The sequence below is a fragment of the Spea bombifrons genome, chromosome 1 (assembly GCF_027358695.1).
Source record: "Spea bombifrons isolate aSpeBom1 chromosome 1, aSpeBom1.2.pri, whole genome shotgun sequence".
Taxonomy (NCBI): Eukaryota; Metazoa; Chordata; class Amphibia; order Anura; family Pelobatidae; genus Spea; species Spea bombifrons.
This window is the reverse complement of record NC_071087.1, coordinates 86,884,764-86,908,497: the sequence shown is the minus strand read 5'-3', so window position 1 is coordinate 86,908,497 and position 23,734 is coordinate 86,884,764. Positions and strand designations below refer to the sequence as shown.

General features: G+C 40.3%; 1 protein-coding gene across 1 annotated transcript; it reads left to right on the top strand.

Annotated features, from left to right (window-relative positions):
* The first annotated feature begins 3,866 nt into the window (after positions 1-3,866).
* Positions 3,867-22,119, top strand: TRIM14 (tripartite motif containing 14). The gene is made up of 6 exons (XM_053456405.1): positions 3,867-4,547; positions 13,042-13,137; positions 15,242-15,475; positions 16,730-16,892; positions 17,981-18,070; positions 21,446-22,119. Exons 1-6 carry the CDS (start codon positions 3,933-3,935, stop codon positions 21,979-21,981), a joined length of 1,734 nt encoding a protein of 577 aa, XP_053312380.1. The 5' UTR covers positions 3,867-3,932; the 3' UTR covers positions 21,982-22,119.
* Positions 22,120-23,734: the final 1,615 nt, after the last annotated feature.

The following is a 23,734-nucleotide window of genomic DNA, read 5'->3' as shown; positions in this document are numbered from 1 at the left end:
CTGGGTAGTCCAGGTAGTCCTGGAGACAGAAGAGTGAGTTTTTAAGTGAGTTTTGTTACTAATGTTTAATTCTTGGAAGCTTTTGTTTACAAACCTCTGGGTCCAACATTCTAGTTCCACCTTTTCCTCCCCAGTCTGTCAAACTGGCATCCATAGTGATAGTTCAGTTGCGTGAAGGGCTTCATGAAAGGACCATTAACAAACCCTTGTTCACTACATAAGGAAAGATCTTATCATCCTTGGGACATAGATCCTCAATATTCAGACAACCCTGTTCTGCTCCCAAGACCTCAAATGAAATGACTGAAGGTAAAGTGCATGGCCAAAGCACAAGGTACTGCACAACTGCTGAAAATCCTCTTCCTCAAAGAACTTCTTAAAAGAAAAAGTGCACCAACCCTTACTACCTGCTGCTAGCCAACCTAGACATTCTGATGTAGTTAGTGCCAGGGCACCATAATCTTCTAGAATATAAGTGGAAGAGGCCTTCATGTTTGTGAAGACAACAAGACGCTGAAGATAGACCAAATAGCAGGGCCCTTTATTGAAAATGCTTCACCTCCTGATGTCATGGAACAGCCACTCAAGGTGAATAGGAATATGTGGGTATGCATCACAAAGATCCAGAAGAGCCATCTAAGCAAATGAGAACAGGAAATCCAGACTGTTTCCACATTGAAACAAATATGTCTTATTTAAGGATCCAGGAAGTGCAGATCTACCATAGGTCTTAGTTTGCATGAGATCTTTGGAACAATAAAGACACCTTCTATAATACAGGAATAATAACTTCCTTTTTGAAAAAACATTGTACCATAGAAGCCAAATCTTCTCAACTTTCCCTTAAGTCTTGAAGAGCAGTTATCATAAAAAGAGGAGGGGTATTGCTTTGAATTGTATGCAGTGCGCTTCATTTATCATTTGTAAAGGCCACTTGCCCAATGTAATTTGTACCCAAGCATCTAAAAATAACAAGGCTCATTCTGGTTCTTGACTCCTCTGGTTTTGCTAGTTGTGCGATCCAGCTGTGACTTTTGGACCAAAGAATTACTTATACACAAAAGGCACAGTGCCTTACTCTTGGACACCCCATCTGCAGACCAACTTCTTATCCATAAGGCAGCTGCAGCAATCTTTGTAACAGTTTAATCCTCCTTGTAGCTGCTCCACTCAGGTCTTGACTGATCGTGTCATAGAAGCTAAAACAATCCTTGGATCCAGTGTACCGCAAAGAAAAAGGATTCCTATTCAGCAAACAGCACACTAAAGCAGCCTCATCTTGATCTTGCTTTTAAAACTTGTGCCAAACTTGTCCAACTAATTACTTGCAATGGCATATGTTGCTATGGAAACAGAGAGCAGAACAAGACATGCATGTCTGATGTCATCCACTATTGGTGGCCATCTAGGTAAACATGCAGCCTGCAGCTCCTCTGCTTCCTTGCAAAGGAGAGAACAGCCACCTGCTGCCCCCCCCCATGGACAACAGAAGCCACATCTAACAAGCCATATATGGCATCCACACCCCTCCGAGGGCACCCTGCTGCTGCTGCCCAACACCACCCAAACACCTGCTTAGTCCGACCTCGGTATGGTCACCTAACCTTCTGGGTAACTGCCAAGCTAAATGATGAAGTGATGGGAGAAATACATTTACATAAAACCACAACAAATTCAAATATCAATTTATTAAGATAAATTATATAAAAATATATTTTATAAATATTATATAAAAATTGCAAATATCAATTCATTAAGATAAACTGAGGAAAGGCAAACTGAAGGACCTTGCAATCAAACGTAAGTAGTTTCTGATGAACGTGTGGCAGGATCACAGGTACCAACTTTAAGGATGCTTTTTGAACAGGCATTAGTTCAAAAGGATGAGAATCGCCTAGTAAAGTGAGCATTGTCCTTTTGGAACCGGTTGACAGGTAGGCCTAGGAGATGATGTACACAATGAATTTGTGTAAGGTGACGGTCTGACCCCGACCTGTATAGATGACAAGGAGCCTATTCAATCTTTTCCAGGACTTGGCTTATCTCCAGAGAGATAGTAAGGCCTCTAAATAGATGCAAGGTACTCTTGCATGTTTCTTTGATCTGAGGGATTTGGAAAAATAGAAGGGAAGATGATTAGTTCATTAATATGAAAACCTAGAGACCACCTTGGCCAGAACTTGAGGAAAAAACTTGATCTTGATGAAAGATAATGAAGGATTCTTCACAGCATAAGGCCTGGGGTCCATAGGTTATTTGGGCAGAGGTGATGGCAACAAAGAAGACACACTTCTGAGTGATGGTGTAAAAATAAGGCCTAAATAAGCAGTGGGAGATCCCACAATGGAACAAATGATTAGACAGGAGATGACAGCTCTCGCAAAGTCGACAACTGTTGGCTCTAAGGCATGTCTTGTGCATATTAGAGCTGCCAGAGCTGAAACCTGTACCTTGAGATGACCATACTTAGATCTTTCACCAGACACGCCTGTAGGAAGATCAAGATGTCTGAGATGGAGAGGTGTAGTGGCTTTTCTTGACATCAAGAAAGATTCCACCACATCAGAACAAAAGCCTTACACAAAGATATATGCTCAGCCTCCAGGCCATCATTGGAATCTGGATCAGCAGTGAACCTAAAATAGCAGATTGGGCCTCCTAGGGAGGCTCCCAAGTCATCTGCACAGCCATTTAGAATCATGGTCTCCTGAGCTAAAATAGAGGGATGCTATGACTTCTGCTTTCACTTATATGATCTTCCTTAAGCCTCCTAGAATTAGAGGAGTAGGTAGGAAAATGTAGCCTAGGCAAAATGTTTATCAACTGGAAAGGGCATCCTGTCCAGTAGCTTGAGGGTCAAACCATCTTGACAGAAACTGTGAAAATTGTAACTTGAAAGATATCCTACAGCAATTGGGACAGTAGAATTCCTATCAAACATGAGTGCAATAAAAGCAATTGCACCTCAGTGCACTGACCTCTGTGTTGTGAATTTTGTCTGTCACTTACTCGTGTACATCAGAATGTGATAAGGCAATGCCAACATAAGTGTGTCCTCATCCAAGGTGATTCCTGTTGCTGGTCAGATATAAATCTTGTTACTGAAAAACACTTTGTGACCCTAAAAGCACACAGTGTTCATAAAATAGATTCAATTCTAGAAAACATACAAGTCCTATGTATTTAAAAGTTGTGCTACCTGTCATAGAAGCCTCTGTGCTCTGAACTCCTCCTCTCTACAGACTATGGGCCCTGTCCTTGGAAGGGTTTGTGTTTTTGGCGAGGTGAGTCCGTTGGGACTTCTTCCCCTTGGTACAGAGTACCATGTTTCCCCAGTTACCAGAGAACTCTATGGCCAGTATTTGCACCAGATCTGATATCCAGCTGCTTTCGGACAGAAGTCTATCCCCATGTGCATGGACATCTGCTGCTTCCATCAATTGCGAAAGGTTTCCAACGCTTCCCTACAAAGCGCTCGTTTACAATGAGCAGCCAGCCAACATTGGCGAAAACAGTACAAAGCTAAGGGGGTCTATTTGAGGACCTCTCCAGCTGTAAGAATAAACTGTGGTAAGTGCTTTCTTTTTTGAAGGCACCAGAGAAATGGAAAAGTGCAAAATCAAGGACTTACTGGGGACTTCAATTCTGCCTGGATGTTTGGTGAGGCAGTGGACTGTCCCTTTAATTTAGCTCTTTCCTGGTGGGACCTTACACCTGAGATTCTTGGGAAGTGTAGTGATGCCAAGCAGGCAGGAACAATCATTCTATCATTAATTTCTTCACAATTAATTGCAAGCAGGTGACTGCTTCCGGGATTACAAGCACAAAACCAAACAGTGTTAAAGAAGCCACTGACTTCGGGAAGTAAGAAGCAAGGCAAGCCAGTGGCAGAAGTCGTGGACACAGAGAGGCATCTGGTAACAGGGGTAGCTATGGACACACTGGTCACAGGTGGCACATCAGGCAGGTACCTCAGCCCCCTGGCTGCCCCCTCTTCTGCTGTCAATGGGGAGGGCGCGCCTGCTGTGGCGGCTACATGCGGTCTCTGCAGCGCCGGCTGCCCCGCGCCCGTTCTCTTGGTGTCCTGCGGGCATCGCTTCTGCCTCGGCTGTCTAGAGAGCTTCTGGAAGCGGATTCCCAGTAGCGAGCGGCCCTGCCCTACATGCACCGCCGCTGTGAGGCAGCAGAGCCCCGGCTCCCCTCTGCAGGCGGTGCCGTGCGATCGGTGCCCGGCTCATGCCCCCTGCAGTGCCCGCTGGAGCTGCCTAACCTGCGGGGAGTCCTACTGTCCAGAACACTTCCAGCCACACATCGTACTAGAGGAAGGGGATATGTCCGGACACCGGGTGTGCGATGCGGCCGGAGAAGAGTCGATTAGGATGAGCGAGGAGAGGAACCTGGGGCGGCGGTGCCCAGAACACAGGGACAGAGCTGTGGAGCTGTTCTGTGGGGCGTGCAGGGTGTGTGTCTGCCCATTGTGCCCCCTCTTGGGGACCCACAAGGGGCATCCCGTGACCCTCCTGCAACAAGAGGCCCTGCACAAGAAGGTAATCGCATCTAATCAATAGTATGTGTAATAAAAAAAAAACACCAAAAAATCAATACAATGAAATCTAATCATTAATATTCAGTAAGCCAGAGGTAGTGTATTGGCCTCATTTAAGTAGTTTGGGAACAAAACAATAATGTTTTCATTAAGTTAATAGACTGCAAATTAACTTATGAGTGATAAATATGGGGGCCTGTTGGGCTTACAAAATAGGCTTATCTTCATGCCTGCGTGGTATATTCTTCATTGCGTTAAGGAGGCAGCCCTGAAAACGTTTAATTTTTTTGTAACTTTTTTTCGATTCACTCCTGCAATTACATCATACATTTCACGTGGAATGCTATCGCGCTATGAAACAAAGTTCAATGTATTTCTATTGAGCGTATGCCTCTGTACACCTGTGTATGGCCTGCATAATACATTTGATACCCCTAGTTGCATTGTAATGATCAAGATAATGGCAGTATAACAAAGTTTTCTAGCTCTTGCGGTTAGGTTCCTTTTCTGAAGCACCCATAATAGTCTCCCTAAAGTTCTGCAAATCTGTATGGGCAAGAGACCATATCTGGTAAGATTCTCCTTCCATACCAGCGTGTCGTAACATCGTGGGTGTCTGCAGAAAACGTTTCGGGGGGGCCAAATCTTAATTTCATCATGCTCTGCACAATTTTTGACCAAGTCATGAAGGGAAGGGGCATAGGCCATTATGACATAAAGGGTTGTGGAACCTGAAGCAAAGCCCAATAGAAGGGTCAAGCTGCCATTGTCTGATATGAGTGTTGTAATTTCAATTTTTTTTTATGTTTACATAATGTAACTAGAAACCAGTGCCCTGGTGCGAAAATTGCCACTCAACTTCACCAAGTGACTGTCCCATATTGCCACCTTTGCCCCCAAGCAGCTCATCAATGCCATCCTAACCCCCAAACAGCCTGTCCGTGCCATTTATCCACCCAGGCTATCACTGCCCCCAAACAGCTTATCTGCGCCATCTTTGTCCCAAAACATCTGGTCTGTTCCATTATTGCCCAAAATAGCTTCTCTGTACCTTCTTTGCCCCCTCTAATATACACTCTGGCACACATATGTAAAAACACACAAATTTACACATGCAAATGCTTACAAACACACACTTATATACACACATCTTAGATTGTAAGCTTGCAAGAGCAGGGCCCTCTTCTCCTTTGCACCAGTTTGTTATTGTATGTGAAATTGTTCTACCGACTGTAACAGCACTGCGGAATCTGCCGGCACTTTATAAATAAATGTAAGGTAATGCAATCTATGCTCACACACACATATGTACACATCCATACTCAAAATAACACATCATAACACTCAAACACTTAGACATTCATGCTCACATACAATTATCCACACAAATTCATGCTCACATACATACAAACATACATAAGCCCTCCCCCACCATCACCCCCAAAGTCCCTTTTGTCCCCTCCTTTACTGTGCCACACCTCTTTTCCTCCCTCATGTAGTTCAGGTATAGATGAAATGAACAACACATGGAAACGCAGCGTCGTAGATACAGAGCAACTGAATAACACATACAAACCATTTGTTTGCAGGTATAGAGTTAATAAATAACACATGGAGACACTGCAGGTATAGAGCAACTAAATAAAACACAAACCCAGTCTTGCAGGTATAGAGCAACTGAAAGTCACAAGCAAACTCAGCATTAGGTATAGATCAAATAAATAATGAATGGAACCCCTAAATTACAGGCATAGATCACAGGTCAAACACTCTGAAGGCCAGCCCTGGCACCCGGATTGCACACACAGGACTAGCCCAGCCCTGACTTCCTCTTTTAGAAAGCTTAAAATGGACCGGATCTTCCAGAAGGGCAATTATATGAAACATACATCAAAATAAACACAAAATGGTTTATTGACCCCTAGTCCCCTGACTTGAACACCATCGAAAACATGTGGGGTGAACTGAAGAGGAGAGTCTACCAGCATTGACATTGGCCTTATAAGAGAAGACTCAAGGGAGAAAGGGCAAATGGAGATAGCACAAATTATTGACTGAAATAGTGCCAACAATTGTGACACACATATATTTACCATTTTTTGTTGTGTTTGCAATTGTTTGATATCCACTAGAGCAGATAATTCTTGTGTATTGTTTGAAGAATTATTATTTCATAGCCTTCTTTGCTCATATACCAAGGGTGCCAATACTTGTGGGGCACTGTACATACATAAATTCAAATTCATTCACACATACTCATTCATAATCCCTCCAGCATCACCTCACCTGCAGATTTCTCAGTGATGCTCACACATTGTGCAAGCAATTTCTCTTTTACCTCCCAGGGGAAGCAGGGGCGTGACCCAGCTGTTTTCCTGCTTCCCCTGGGCAGTACAAGAGAGGTTGCTCGCACAGAGGTAAGCTGCGGGCCGATGCAGAAGGGGTCGCCCGGGCGCCCTAGAGGTGTGGGCCAGTGCCAATTGTGAGCCCGATGACCTTTTTTTTGCAAGCTCAAGGTTAAGCTGCTATGGACCCCCATGAATGACTGCCCCTGGAATGCCCAGGAATGGCTTCAACTGCCCATTTTGGCACACGTTAAAGGCAGCCACCAAGCACAAGGCAGCAAGTGAAAATCTGGGTGGGAAGAACCTTTCCTCCACCTTTAATGCGTGGGCAAAAGCCTGCAGCAATCGCAGGGGTCGCAACTGTGACCGTGCCTGCTGCTTACCTGTGCATTACTCGCACACTCTGTGCGAACAACGTCTCTTGTACTGCCCAGGGGAAGCAGGAACCCAGCTGAGTGACGTCACATGACCCTGCTCCATTCCTGCTTCCCTTGGCTTCCCTCGCTTACATTTTGACCCTTTGTTGACCTACTGTTTGTGAACCTTGCTTCCAGTCCAACATTTGCCTTGATTAAGTTTGGACCATCCCTTTATACTACTTTCCCAGCCTCCTTTTAACCCTGACACATTAGCATAATTACAGAATTAACTACTTCCTTATATGTGCCTACCCTGCACTATATTGTGTGCTTTGACCTTCATGGGCTGGGCATTGAGGGCTTTTTAATAGTTTCTTTTACTTTTACCATTTTGTTGACAATTTATGGGGAATTAGTCTTTTACTAATCTAGGTATATTTGAATAGCTTAACTTGTCCTGAATCCTATGAACAAATAAACATTGGGTGCCTGTTGCCCAAGAGTGGCAAAATGCCACCAATTTTGTGGTCAGGTGACTTGCTGCCCAAGTCCAATTAGGTCTCTGCTGGAACTCCTTTACACTGCGTAAAATCATACAGCAGCAACGTTTTTAGAATGGCATTGAAACCTAGCCCAGTTAAAATAGGCATATTAAACATGGATTTAACTGACTGGTTTTTAATAAAGCTAATCATCACAGGAGGCAATTCATTTTCTGTGCCTGTACAATGCCATACCTTTTTTCTGTGGTCTATAAATGTACCTGGATATTCCAGATCATCTGTGCTCTTCACTGCTTGTGGGTCTCCTGCAGCAATATGGTTCTGATATGAGGTTTTTACCAAATTAAACCTAATCTTTTAAACCTTTATTAAAATACTTTCCATTTTATTCCAAGAATATTCTCCAAAATAAAGGAATTAGCTCTGGCACCTCAACAATTGAGAGCCTAACCGAGAGCCTGGATCAGACATGCAAGTGTAAGGTTGAGTGCTAGGCTGTGATTAAATCAGTAGGTTGGTGTCCAGCCAGATACCATGACAAATGTTAGACCCCAACATAAGCTAAGCTTGTTAAAAGAACAAGAATTCTAAAGGGAAATAAGGGGATGTAGTGCGTGTGTCTGTTTGTGTTTTAGAGAAGTGATACTAGCTAGCCTGAAATGGTAACAATACAGCAAAAGGGACCCGGAACCAGACAGACAGAGAAAACCTAAAAAGCATGATCCAAAGGATGTAATCCAAAAAAAACAGACTGGGGTCAGTAACCAAAGCAGGTAATCAGACAAGCTGGGGTCAAAAGTACAGAGATCAGCAAAGTCAGGGTACGGATGCCAGGAAACAGGAGCCAGGAGGGAAGTCAGAAGAAGCCAGGTCATACACGAGAATTTAGGATACTAAGGCACTCGCTTGGTAGCTATGACAAAACACAAGGGCAAAGGGGAAATGAGCCTTAGCTGTTAAATTGCCTGAAAGGGGCTGGCTGAGAGTAGACAGGTGGGTAACTATGGTAACAGAGATGGAAAGGCAGTTAATTAAACATCAGCTGAGTACATTTAACCCCTTAATGACAAAGCCCGTACATGTACGGGCTCAAAATGCATTGTTTTCAATGGGTTTAGGGACCGCCCCTTGGCCTTAAGGGGTTAAGGAAAAAAGGCTACAACACCTGGTATTCCCAAGTGGTCTCCCATCCAAGTCCTAACCAGGCCCAACCCTGTTTAGTTTCCAAGATCAGGCATATTCAGGGTGCTATGGCCATACCTCGGAAATCTCCGGGCTTGACCCGGAGAACTCCAGGTGAAGCTCTGGTTCTCCGGGTCAACACCTGAATCGTCCGGAGTGGAGTCTTGACACGCCTGACTCTCCGCCCATTTCCTCTTTAATTTGGGGTGTCTCCCGCAATGTCATCGGGACCGCCCGCTGACACCAGCAAAGGAAGGCAGCAGGTTGCCGGAGCTCTGAAGTTCCCAGGTAGGGGTATGGCCATAGGCTTTAGCTGAGTAACCCTGGCAATTCTATATAAGCACATATTTGTGTTTACTGAGCACCACACATGGTGCTTTCCTATGGTACAGTAACTCAGGCAATTCACAATTTCTATTGGTCATCCAAGCTATATTCTGAGCTATAGAAGGGACTATTACAAGCATTGAATACCAACCCAACATTGGATTTGCACGGTGAATTAATTTACTGACAGTATATGTATTCTAGTGCTTAGCGGCCCATATCAAACTGCTGCTCATACAATTCACAGGTGCCCATTTTTAAATGTTTACCCTGTATAAACATTTTTAAACTTTTCCCCATGGCATAAAGTAATAGATTTTTGCACAGGTGTTGTACATGGGTGCCTGTTTTCAAGATATGTATTTTTTTCTCTGCTTTCTGCCTCTTGTCTTTTTTTCTTGCTAGTGTTCTATTCTTTTCCCTCTCTATTTGTGGGATATATTGTGCCCTATCTGTTTACTTGCACCTCACTTGACATCTTTCTATTGCTTATTTTCTGTCTTCTTTTTTTTCTTTTATCTTGTGTATCTGCCTTTTATTCATCCTCTTTGTAACTTCTTTCCTGCTTTCACACACACACAGACATATATATATATATATATATATATATATATATATATATATATATATTATATTATATTTTCCACAAAAGGAGTGCACTCATACATGGTCTCGTGACACCCATACGTGGGAACTTTCTGGTTTTGGCCACCTGGAGCCCCCTAGCAGGCTTTTGATAAAGAACTTGTGGTGTGAAATGCGTCAAGTGGACTCTCTTTCCTTGTGGCTGGTATGACATTAATTGTATACTTTTTTTGTTTTTTTCTGTGCAATGTTGGATATATTTTTTCTTATATCATATTTTTAAACATGGGATCAAGCATCCAAATAAAAGATACTTGTATACATCATATACTTATTTAATAATTTTTGTCTTCATGGAGTGCCGGTGTTTCTCTGTCTGGAGAATCGTTACGAATTGGACATACATACTATGGACATGGGCGGATTAATGTTTGTTTCTGGTCTTTATACTGAGAATATGGGTACTTGACTTCACGGTAACCATCACACAATGCACCTTGAAGCAAGATTAAGTGAATTAGAGTACAACTGTGAAATGCAGCATGTTGAACACAATGTAATATAATACAGCCATGGCTGGGGAACAGAAAAGCCAGATCAGTTTTGCTTTGGACTGAAAGATAGGCAATTCAGGAAGACTGAAATGACTGCCAGAGAAGCAGCTTGTCTGCTATAAATGTTTTTGTTAGATGTTAAAAGGGAACTTCCATATCTGAGATAAAACTAGAATTATATCCAGCACTAAAAACTGTCACTGGTGTTTATGATTACTTCTAATTAATGTTCCATTTGAAGTAACGATCACGATCACAGCAGTGGCAGACCACTTGTCCGGCCCTTTAAAGCGAGTGACACCCACAGCTAGCAGGACACAGAAACTGTAGAGATTATCAGATTGAATGATCTCTCACAGGCTTTCCCTGCATGCTCTGACTGATCCACTGAGCAGGAAGTGACATCACATCCACTTCCTGCATGCTGCATCAGTCTGCACACAGCATGAAGGAGGAGAGACACACCACTCCTCCAGCTAAGTGGTGTGGGCAGAGGCTAAGGCAAGCTGTTTGAGTTCACAGATGACACAGGCAGGCTGTTTGGGGGTACAGACAAGCTGTTTGGGTGCAAAGATGGCACAAGCAGGTTGTTTGGGGGCAAAGATGGCACAGGCAGGCTGTTTGGGGGCACTGAAAAGCTATTTGGTGGCAAAGATGGCACAGACAAGCTGTTTGGAGGCACTGACAAACTGTTTTATGGTAAATGTGACACAGGCAGGCTCTTTGGTGGCACTGACAAGCTGGTGGCAAATATGGCACAGGCAGGCTGTTTAGGGTACTGATAAGCTGTTTGGTGGCCAAGATGGCACAGACAAGGTGTTCGGGACACTGAGAAGCCGTTTGGGGACAAAGGTGACACAGACAAGCTGTTTCGTGGCATTGACAAGCTGTTAGAGGGCAAGTATAGTACAGACAAGCTGTTTGTTGGCACTGAGAAGCTGTTTGGTGGGAAAGATGGCACAGGCAGGCTTTTTGGGGTCACTGACATGCTGCTAGCTGGCTTTTGGGCAGGGACAAGCTGTTTCGGGACACAGATGGCACAGACAAACTGGGAGCAAAGTTGGCACAGATACAAGCTGTGACACTGTAGGACATGTTGCTTGTGGAGTTGGGGGGGGCTGGGGAAATCTTTGCATTGGAACCCTGTGACTTCTAATTGCTCCCTTGACTGAAGGTATAGTAAGGGCATTTCATGCAAAGTTACCCTTTGTTTTAAGATTACATTGGAATCCTTCTGTGAACCCAAACAGAAAATTGTAAAGCAATTCTGTGATGTGTGTGCATTGTTTCAGCAGGCTGCCCATCTTTTAGAGTGGCACAATTCATCTGTACTGCAGATGTCTTTGAGCAAGGCACATGATGTGCTGGTTTTGTGCTGCCATCTCCTGGGTCTGGGTCTATTGGAATATGCAGTAAAGGCAAATATTATTTTTATATGCTGGCTCCTAAACTGAAGAATGATTTGGCAAATAGCCATACTGTTGTATTATTATTTTATTTGTGTATAGTAATTAATGACTGCCACATGCTACAAAAAAGGTGGAAAATGCTGACAAAAGAGTACTGGAATAATGAAGCGTCTCATGTTAATTGGTGTATGTTGAGGTACTTCTAGTGCTGTCACATCTTTTAGTGCTGTTAAATCAACTTTTATTTTGGTGAAGCTGCAAGAACAGCAGTCCCTTGTAATAAGACTGTTTTACACACCTTCAGCACTTAGTCTACAGTGGATTTTAATCAATCACAGTAAAAGTCTTCAAACTTTGTGTCAGCATGGCTTTCTTAGATATTTTTGGATATAGCTAGGGTTACACACAGTGAAGCAAGATGAATTCCGATTAATAGCACAACACGCAATATAAAAGCAACATATGTGGTTAAAAAAAAAAAGACGAAGTCATTTTTTTCTTTTGTATATGACTCATTTTATCTACAAAATGGTGAACAATTTTGGGGTTTACAAAAGTGAAATATCAGGAAAAAAATACTCCATATCCAACCTTTTCTTGTATGGGCATATAATATCATATCGTCACAATTTCCAGGCACTATTGCACAGAGTTTCCCCACTATCCCATTTTTGCAGACAGTGGGAATCATGGGCTGGTTGGTCAGATCCTTACCTCCACCTTCCGCATTCCAGCTCCACCTTTGGCACTTTTTTACATATGTGAGGGATATCAAAGTATTTTCATACTTTCATTTTGTGTGGTTAACGAGCCATCCCAGTGTGTTGTGCAGCCTCACTAAAGACAAATGCATATTCGAGTACTTGTAAGTACTCCGTGGTCCTGTTTTCATGCCACCGATTGGCTTCTTCAAGCTGCTTTCAGTGTGCAAGTGCACAAAGGGTCTTGTTGCTCTTGGTGCGCAGGCTGCAGGGGAGTACACGACGAGGACGCAGGTGACTGGGGGTCTGAATGCAAACTAACTTTCCAAAATATATCTCTTCCAGTGAATTGATTGTTATACATCTGCCAGATCAGGAAACCCATGAATGACCATTTAAGCAGCCCATGAGTCAAGTACCGTATATTGCTCTGATGTATTTGCAGTCCCTGTGGCACTGAAAGAGTCAGCCAGACATCATGATTAGGGCATAACAGTTTGCACTGATAAAAATATTCCCTTTTCTTGCAGAATCTGATGAGCAGATGTCTAGAGCAGCTTGATCAAAAGAGGAACCATGTACTTGGCAACATACAGCATATTGAGCAAGCTGCCGATGATCTTAAGGTATGGAGAGTCTTCTAGAAGCAGCAAAATGCCAGAAATCTGCTTGAAGAGCAGTATTGTTGCTTAAAGGGAAATGATGATTAATGCATGTGTTCTGCTGGAGGAATCAGTGTATACTCACTGGTGTGGAAGCTATATCTGCCACTGTGAAGCTAGAGTTTCATTTCTGCAACCAGTCTGCCCCTTGTTATGTACATTTTTTTTCTTTCTTTTGTCCTCCTGTTATTTTTTTGCCATCCTTGTGTCTATAACTTTTTCTTTCTCTATGACTACTTATTTCCTTTCTGTAGACTCTTCTCTCTTTCCTTTCTTTCATTTCCCAAGCAGCATTTATCCTTATTGCGTCATGTTTGTTCATAGTTATCTCAAATTTATTACCTTTTTATTTTCACCAGTTTACCCATTATCCGTGCCTCTCTATCATTTTTCACCACCCTGATAACTGTATATTTCTCCATTGAGAAATGTCTCCATTTACTTTTTATCCTGCTGTTACCTCTAATTTTCTTTCTGCTACAAGTAACAATCATGTGCCCAAAACTGTATTTTTTAATTCATGTTGGAATCCATTTTGCATAGACTTCATTGCATTTGAGTGCCTGCCTTCTTATTGCAGTTAAGAAAGTAGACTTCTGTCTCATTTAACTTTTGCGAACATTTGTAGCAGCCAAATACATGGATGATAGTACAACATAAATGTTTATCTAACACACATGCAATTGACTGGGGGATCTACTAAACATGTACAGGAAGTATACATACAAATGCTCCCCGCATTCAGTAGAGACGGCTGGGGGAGGAGTTAAAACAAGACAGTAACTTAAGAATGCCTGCACTGATTTCAATGCCGTAAAACGCACTGGGTCTCATGCTCTAGGTTTTAAGCCGAAAATACAAATTTTATTTTACTTATTTTTTTTTTGCCAAATTAGTATGCGAAACCAAAGAATGCAAGTATTACAGCCCTTAAGTTAGATCATCAGCTAAGACATGGAGGCTAGGAAAATCAATGTGATATATCTAGCCCATCTTATTTGCACTTTTTCTACCTGCTGTAAAACCTTAATCTTTCCTTGGACCTTGACCTTGTTTTATGTTCAGGACAGCCTTATGCCTATCTCATGTGTTCTTAGTTCCTCTCACTTTATTACCCTCTACCACTTCCGCTGCAAGATTATTTCACTAATCCCTCTCCATAAAAGTATACGTTAATGTACCTGGGATCTCTCCAGGTTGAGCCAGCGTGGTCCTGAAACGCCCTACCCCCATCAGTCCCCCCCTTTCAATGGGGACCGCCCATTGATGTCGGGGGGCAGCCCTGACCATCTCCCGCAAGGTTAGGCTTCGGGGAGCCGGAGCCCACAAGTTTCCATGTTTTTAATATGTTAAAGGCATCCTTTACCCTTCTTGCATTCTTTGCCCTTCAGTGGAATTAAGATACAAGAGTACAACTAAAACAATATAAATTGATCATATAAGTCACCATAGCGTGTCTTGTAAATCCAACACTGGTTACATAGAGAGCTTTGTATCTCCTTTAAATGCTGGACAGTTTAAGTAACACAATCCATTCCTGGTACTCCTTGTCATATATATATACATTAATTTGGTGTAGGTAATAACATTCTAGGTCAAGATTGATAAACAAAATGAATCTTGATATGGCCGGGTGATTACACTGTGTGTACACATTCTCCTAAAAATATAGCATCGAATTGTATTTCTCTTCTTCAACAATGCCTTCAAGAGCTGTCAGTTCCACATTGCCTATTATGTCAGAACACTTCAAGTATCACACAGGATGATTGAGATTATATTGTTCAAGTAGTTGTGAAGTACTTGGTTGTCATCCACTTTCTAGCACTACATCTTTTTGTTGTCACTGTCGGAGATGACAGTTTTGAGCTTTCTGGCACAGAAACACACACAGAAACTGTATTTTTTTTAATACCTCAGTCTCTTCAGCACATGTCAGTTCCAAGGCTTCCCAAAGCTGTAACCTTATTATAGAGGAAAATCAGTGCATGTTGATTCCTTACAGTTCTCCTTTTTTTGTTTGTTTGTTTTTTTCCTTTTTTTTTTTTTTTTTTTTTTTTTCTTTTAGGCCCGTACGTTGGAGAACAAAGATTCACTGACAGGAAAATTCACAGAGCTGCGACTGCTCCTTGATGAAGAAGAGAAGTTGGCTAAGAAATTTATTGAAGACAAGACTAAGCTTGCCCTGTGGGCATATGAAGGGCAAATAGAATCGTGTCAGGAGCATATAAACACAATCAATTCATTTTCAGCCAGTATCAGAAATATAAGTGAACAGCCTGATGCTATTAAACTTATACAGGTAATGTATGAAAAAGAAATGACTGGCCAGACATCATATGTTATTGTCACGTATTGTTATAAATGTTTACACACTGATTAGTTAAACTGCATGATATGTTATTGTTATATGTTGTTTTGAAGTATTTATACTGGACAATGGATTCAATTGGTTTTGGATTCATTCTGTCCCTCGTCTAAAATATATACTCAGCGGATTGACACCCTGTTAATTTCATGTGGTTTGTAGAAATGCAATTTGATAATGTAGCAAACGGTCTGTCTCTAATGGAGAGATGTGAGATTGCTTAACTCGAGACCCAACTCATTATAAATATTATCTAAAACATTACATCTGGACATTGTCCACCAGTGATATCTGCTGCTTTTAATGCAATTTGGAATCAAACACTTAAACCTTCAGCCAAGATAGTTTATATAACCCAGGTTTTCCACAGTAAACGCGCCTTTATTCAAGAAAGGATTCTAACCATGATATGTGAGTGAGGTAAGCACCAGTTGTGGCGCTTTGACGTACTTTTACGTACAAAAAGAATATGTCTGCATGTCACTTTGGGTAGAATAGGACATCCGGACTTTTCACAGTGGAAACAGTGAAGACAGGAATAGAGACACACCCCCTCTGCTGGCTGATCACAGGTACTATGATAAGCAATGTAGAGCTATCACAGCGGTCTGAGTACTTGAGAAATCAAAGCGAGGAACAATCATGTAAAAATGTAATAAAAGGTAATTAAAACAATAAATACAATAAGAAATAAAATAATTACTGTTGTGAGGAGAGACAATAGATTTAAATGGATCCCTAGCCATGTTGCTATGCGCAAAACAAATAAAATAATAAAAAGGGGAAAAGTAATGAAAACTAAAAAGAAAAAGTGCTAGAAGTACACAGTTAAAAAAAAACTCACTACTCAAAAACCCATAAAAATCCAAAATATGGTATTGTGTAAGGGAGGAATGTGGGCCATAATACTGTAATCATGGGTAGCTGCTGTCAGCAGTGACTTACTTTGGCATTGATTTTATTTTTCACAAATGAGCACTAATAAGTATTGTGTTATATATATTTCTATGGTTGCAAAGGATAGCTCTACTTGAAACCAGTGTATAATTTCTGTGTACAATAAACAGAAAAATCATTTATGACCCACTGACATTGGGGTAAATACCCTGAGAGTTCCCAGGTATAATTGTAATACGAGTTAAATAAAATCCCATGAACACTTTCTGATGCACCTATAATCCCTTACAGGAGTATGTAACAGCAGAAAGGGAAATGCAGAGGCATATGTCCCCAGCTGAGCTGTGGCATCCAATCCCTGTAACGTTTGAACATGTTGAGAAATATTATGCCTTGTTCACAGAAGACATCAAGGCTTCTTTCAAAGAACCACTAATAAAACGCCTTCAACAAGGTGGGTTATATGTTGAACTGACCAGCGGAAGTGGAAGATTTTAGGTATAGATACATGCATACTTCTCATGTTTGATGAAGATTCCAAGCTGTGGTACTGATTTGGACTCTTTGACTTGCAAGACCCAAATTACTATATACATTTTATAAAATCATAGTTTTCACATTAGAAAAATATGTCTTCTGCTTTTAAGACTAATGGAGTAGTCTGGAACTCGGTTTAATCTGTGAGCTGCCATAAATGATGAATGACATATGATCCTCTCCCCATTCAGTGACTTCCATTCATAAGTAGAGCCATGGGAGAATTTTCTTTCTATCATTTTTTCTCTTTTCTGGAGAAAACGGTAATTGATGGACCTGTCGGATAATACATAATTCTCACTTTTATTCTAAACTTTGGTGGCCTTTTCTTTAAAATTCATATTAATGAAAGGAAAACTAGAGGGATCTGGAGGAAACTCATTTTCTTCTGAAAGAAAATAATTTCCTCATCAAAGAAAAAAAAAAGGCACTTCGCGCTTAGTTTTACACATTTGGTAGAATGCATCAGAATTCCTTGTTATACAAAATACAATTTCTCAAAACCTAAGTTTTACAATTTACAAAAAGGTGTTTGCTGGTTATTCAATGAGAGCAGCCATATTAACTTCCTGCTCATTATGTTATTTTTGCCCTATTGTTAAGTTACTGATTGTTGTTGATTGGTTCAGGCAGCCTTTGTGACATATTACTTGATGCTTACATTGGGTGACATATTACTTAATGCTTAAAATAATTAAAGTATAGTAACATAGTGATTGAGGATGAAAAAGTCCATCAAGTTCAACCTTGCTTCTGATCCCAAAAAAAAACCCCTCCATATTGAAGCAATTTCCAATTGTCTCTCAAAAAGGGGGAAAATTCCTTCTTTACTCCAAAATGGCAATCTGATATCTCATTGGATCAATGAACATAAGTGCATTTGTCAGCAATGAAAACCAATTTGCACCAATGCACCAATTTGACCAAATCGTTTTGCAAGGAAGTAATGTCTAGTTCAGAATGTAATTTTGTGTCATCTATGTGTAATATTTTTTTTTATTACAGGTACGCTCACTGGTAATGCAGCTTCCAGTCAAAAGCCTGGATCATTAATTAAAACTAAATTATTTGTGGATAGGTCATTATTCCTAAAACGTGAGTGCTTTTATATCAATGTATGTAATGTGATTGTTTCAATTTCAAGTTGCAACCAGCTATAAAAATGTATATCTTGTGGATGCACATTATTTAATTAAAAAACACTCCTTCAATTTCTGCACTACACTTTATTATTTTACCATATGCTTTAAAAGAAATTCGGAACCTGGCTTAAATTTCAGGGCAGAGTTGCCAACCCCAAGACCGGTGACCTAAGAAAGACCCCAGGAAACCAGCAACATTTTTTTAATAGGATAATAATGTTCGGCATTTATAACTTTTACCACCCACACTATGAAAAACATTTTAATAGCACTGTATTAACAGTATGTTAAAACATATTTTATATGATTAAGTAAAATATTATTAGTATTAAGAAACTAACATCTCAATATTCACAGATTGAGCGATTATCTCCCAACTCAACACAAGAGGGCAGCAAAGTACATGAAATTTGAATGCTGGAATTCCTACTTTAAAACTGCAGCAACCCACAGTCTTTTATTTAAGCAAATGTGTTGCCTTAAAAACTTGACACTAGTTAAGAGCGCAGAAAGGCTGGCTATAATTTGTGCTTTATATATCTACGATGGTGCGCTTGTGCCGAGGGGACAAAAACATGAAAACACAATGACAGTGTAGACTGTATAGGTATATAATAATATAAAAAATATTAGCGTTTATGCACTCACAAAAAAAATGTTTCAACGTGGGCTCATCTTATTAAAAAATATTCTATTTCACGAAAGATCTAAAAACAAATAACAATGGTGCCGTATCTTAATCAGGACCATATCAATGCAGATAGGAACACTTACAGGATGTTGTGCACATTGTCCAATTCACCTCTGAATTTATCTATAAAGTGCTGCAGTGTCTTCAAGGTGCTGTATTTCCATAAGGTGCTTCATGTTTCCTAATGAAAGTGCTTGTGCTGAATCTCAATAAATTATATTAAGGTCCCAGTTAAGAAGATTTCATTCAAATGTGCATTTGGTTAGAAACCCATAGTTGTATAAATAAACAGATACATAAAAAAGAAGTATAAATGGATAGATCAATAAATACTTCCTATTTGAAAAAATGTTAATCCAGTTGTCCAAAAAAGTAATCAGTAAAGTGGCTTCTCCTTAAGAAGCCACTCTGTTATAAGTAACTATAATTTGTGCTAATCATTTTTAAGCAGGTTTAAGCACTGAATTCCATAGGATCACACCCATAAAATGCCTCAACTCGCTTGATTTATACATCAATCATTAATCATGCAACAAAGATTACAAATTATGCAAATAAAGCAACCAATGAGGAAGGAAATAAGTGTATTCTGGGATATATTATATTCAAAGTCAGGGGCGTAACTAGAAACCACTGGGCCCTGATGCGAAAATCCCCCCCCCCCGGGCCCCCCAACTTCAACAGCTTGTCTGTGCCTTCTGTGCCCCTTGCCCCCCTCCTTCCAACATAAAACATATGTAAACACAAATTACACACACTTACTCATCCCACTTAATCATCCCTGCCCACACACACGCAATTACACATCCCTGCTCACACACACACACAATTACACATCCATGCTCACACATACACACAATTATACATCCATGCTCACACATACACACAATTACACATCCATGCGTACATACACACACATACGTACAATCCATGCTTACATACATACATACATACATACATATATATACACACACACACACACACACACACACACATATGTTGAATGACCCCTTTCCCTCAGCCGGTAGTGAATAGGGTCAAGAGACTCAAAGTGCCAGTTGGAATGGGTACATTTTCAGGGTTACACAGTCTGACGCTAACTTATTGTGCAATTATTCAATGATACTTGAGCATCCCTATGGGTGCTTTTCTCACTGGTGAGTGACAACTAAAGCATCTGCAGGAACAAGTCACCCATTCAGAATATCTTTACCCCCTAAAGACTAAAGGTTTTCAGATAGACATTTTCCACCACTACTATAGTGACCCTAGTTAATATTTGAAGCGTCCCTGGGCCAGCTTATTGACAGACTTCCAAGTATAATGATGTGCTTGTTCAAGGAATAACCATGGCAAAGCACTGCGTGGGAACCCTTTGCCTGTGACAAGGACAAGTTACCCATCTTTGTTATAACAATAGGGCCCCACAATATCATTTTCCATGTGGAAGTAAAGACTGAGTGTATGCAATCTCTACAATACTTAACTTTTATTCCCCAGTAATAAAATTAATATATACAAAACCAAATATACCATGAAAACACTGCATATACAGAAAGGGAGATCCAAATAAAAAGAAACCAATGATGTATGTAATACTCAATATAAATTGCTCCTAAAATATGTGTAATTGAACTCTCTTCACAAGGTCACAAATGGGCTCTTAGATTTTTCATTTTTGTGGTTGTCGAGCATGATACCATTGCGTGTAAGTCTTACTGGTTTATAGTCATTATACCAGTTGTAAATGGTTGACTACAATTTCAGGTACATAATGTTGCATGCAGGAACATTGGAATGGCTAAAATTTCCACCAGCAAAAATATTAAACAACCATTTCTGATACAACATTTTGTCAATTGTAGTTCCTCTAATATTGTATATTTCATTGATTTGTGATTGCCCTGTACAATAAATTGGAGAAACAATACAACCTTTTCCAATACTCGGTAACACCCTGAATTAGTGGCTAAAGAAAAAGTCAGTCTAAACCAAAGCAAAGGCAATATTAATCACAAATTATTACAACAATCACTTTTTTGATTTATGAAATTTAAAATTTAACCCATTTGGTGTCATTGTAAGGGGTGAAACTGCGGTAGGGCGCGCTTTAGTCTCCATGAATTTACCTGATAGAATTAATTATTTTCATGAATATTGGTGACATTAGGCAGGTACTTTTAGTACTATTTTTAGTACCAGTGATTCTCCCTCTTGGTTTCCTGTAATTTGGGACCTTATTACATAACAAAGGGAGCAAATTATATTGAGTATTACATTTGTTTTCTTTTTACATGGATTTCCCTTTCTGTATATTCAGTGTTTTCATGATATATTTATGTGGGGAGGAGAACTTTTATTTTATGAGGTGGTTTTATTGTTTGTGACTACAAGTTTTATAGACATCACATACACTCAAGTCTTTAATATTAATCTTTTGAGGGTTACCCCTTGGTGTATCGCTTTTCATTAGATAAAAGCTATCTTTCTCATATGGGTAGTGTGATAACTTAGGACAATATGCATGATGCTTTCAAGTCTGTGGTTTTCTGAGTCTGTGCCTAGTCTAGCACTTGCAGTACAAGGGAAAAGTAAAAACTTATAAGAACATTTGTTTATTTTTCTGTTTTTGGACAGATGGCAGATGTCCAACTTTGGATCCAGACACCATGCATTCCAAGTTAAGGCTGTCTGAAGACCATCTCACGGTTTACTGTGCCTGGTTTGGAAGATTTAACTCTCATCACCCCTACAGATTTGATAAACTCTTGCAGGTGATGAGCAGAGACTGCTACTTATCTGGAAGTCATTACTGGGAAGTGGGTCTTCTTCAAGCAGGGCTAGGATGGTGGATCGGTATCACTTACCCATCCATCCAAAGGAAGGGAGATTCCGAATTTAGTCGACTGGGCTGGAACAGTGGGTCATGGTGCATCAAGAGATATGCTCATGAGTACTGGGCTTTTCACAAAGGAGAAAGAACAGCTCTTAAACTAAAAGACCCACCGGAGAGAGTTGGCATATTCCTGGATTATGAATCTGGAGTACTCTCTTTCTTTGATGTCACATCTGGTATGAAATGCATACATACATTTCGCTGTAGATTCACTGAACCAATTTACCCAGCGCTCCGTTTATGGGATGGAATGATAACCATGTGCAGACTAGATTAATAAGCAAGGGGTAGCAAAAATACATTTTTTTCTTTAACTTTGTTAGAACCTTGTCAATTCCAAAAATCAGTTACTTTTCCATTATTTTCTGCTAAAGTGACAAAGAAAATATTTCTGTATTGAATATCAGAATGGCCACGCTACACTGAAAATCATCATGAAAAGCATCAGTCAACACATACTTATATAATTTGTAAACCGGATCAATGCTTGTCATCAAAACTACAAATTGCGGTGCTTCTTTTGCCAATAATGAATGCTGTAGCAGACTACAATGTTCCTGATTTTTTTATTCTATAAGCCCAAACACTTCCTCAGCTGCTCCAGTGAGGCCTCTGGCCACTCGTGCACATGTAAGATCAATTTAGAATGAATTCAGGATTTGGCATCAGGGGCCCTGTTTGGCCCCTCCCCCAGATATAAACGTCAAACGGTGGACCCTCATTTTAAAAGAGCTTAGGAGACAATCAACGATCATCTCCTAAACTTAAAGGGTGTTGCTGAAATGCCTTGATCACGAGGCATTCACCAACACTGAAAACCCACCTCAGGATGTACTGTAACTGCTCCGGAGATCGGTGACAGGCACCACTGCGAGAGATTTTGCCTCTAGCAAGATGGCGGCATCCTTAAAAAATAAATAAATAATGTTTCCAGACTCTCCTGAGAATTCAGGTTGAATACAGGTACTGCATTGAACCATGCAAGTCAATTTTGCCCAGCTTTCTAATCACACTGTGATTAGAAAAATATTTTAAAAATATATAAATAATTTGAATGGGAAAAAAATAGCTAACAAAAATAAAATAAAAATGTGGTAACATTTAAAAATAATTATGCATTGATGTAACCAGCAGGGGAACCCTTCAGTTCTAACAAAATTAAAAAAAGCAAAAATATGAAAAAAGTGCTAAATTTGACAAAGGCTAGTGGTAGAATAAGTGCATGTAAAGAGTAAAAATACCACCATTTGAAAAACCTTGAGGTGTCTAGTTTTAAAAAATAAATGGTTTGATGGAGTGAATTGCATTGGCTGGCTTCAAAGATACCCAAAATAGCACATGCGGACTGAATTACCAGATTTGGGAAAAAATGGTTTTGAAGTAAATAAACGCTACTTGCCCTATAACTTGCAAAAAAAAACTTTCCTCTTGCCCTATAACTTGCAAAAAAACCAAAAACATTGGATAGTTCTAAACTCAGGACAAATAGTAGAACCTATTTAGCAGGTTTTTTCATTAGCTTTTGTAGATGAGTGAAATATTTTTAAAATAAAAGTGAGTGTTTTTTAATTTTCCATCATATTTTTTATATGAAATTGGATGATATGATCAAAAAATGGTATCTGAAGAAAGCCCTTCTTGTCTTGGGGAAAAAAAGGAGGAGAAAATTACAGCTAAACATGACCAAAAGTGTTACAATAACCGTGGTCACGAAGGGTACAAAAAACAACCTGGTCGTTAAGGGTTAAAGCTTGAATATTTAAACACACTAATCCATGTGTTTATGTGCTCCGTCGTGCCTTAGTATCGGCTCTGCATCTGATCCTACCTAGATCTACTTACCTTGTAGTCTAGATTACTTACCTCTGTTAACAGTCTGGCCAGCCACCGACTACTTGACTTCTGGCTGTTCTAACTCTGTTCTTCATTGACATCTGGTTTAACCTTTTGGCTGTACCTGACCTCATCTCTGACTGCTTTTCCTGCTTATCTGCAACCTAAGCAGTTCCTACTGAGTACTCGTTACTCTG

What these genes read in the sequence shown, in the direction of transcription:
- TRIM14 (XM_053456405.1), top strand. Translation starts at nt 3,933, where the DNA reads ATGGACACACTGGTCACAGGTGGCACATCAGGCAGGTACCTCAGCCCC. An exon ending in ATGCTATTAAACTTATACAG is followed by an intron (nt 15,476 to 16,729) that starts GTAATGTATGAA and finishes AATCCCTTACAG; the next exon opens with GAGTATGTAACAGCAGAAAG. An exon ending in TAGGTCATTATTCCTAAAAC is followed by an intron (nt 18,071 to 21,445) that starts GTGAGTGCTTTT and finishes GTTTTTGGACAG; the next exon opens with ATGGCAGATGTCCAACTTTG.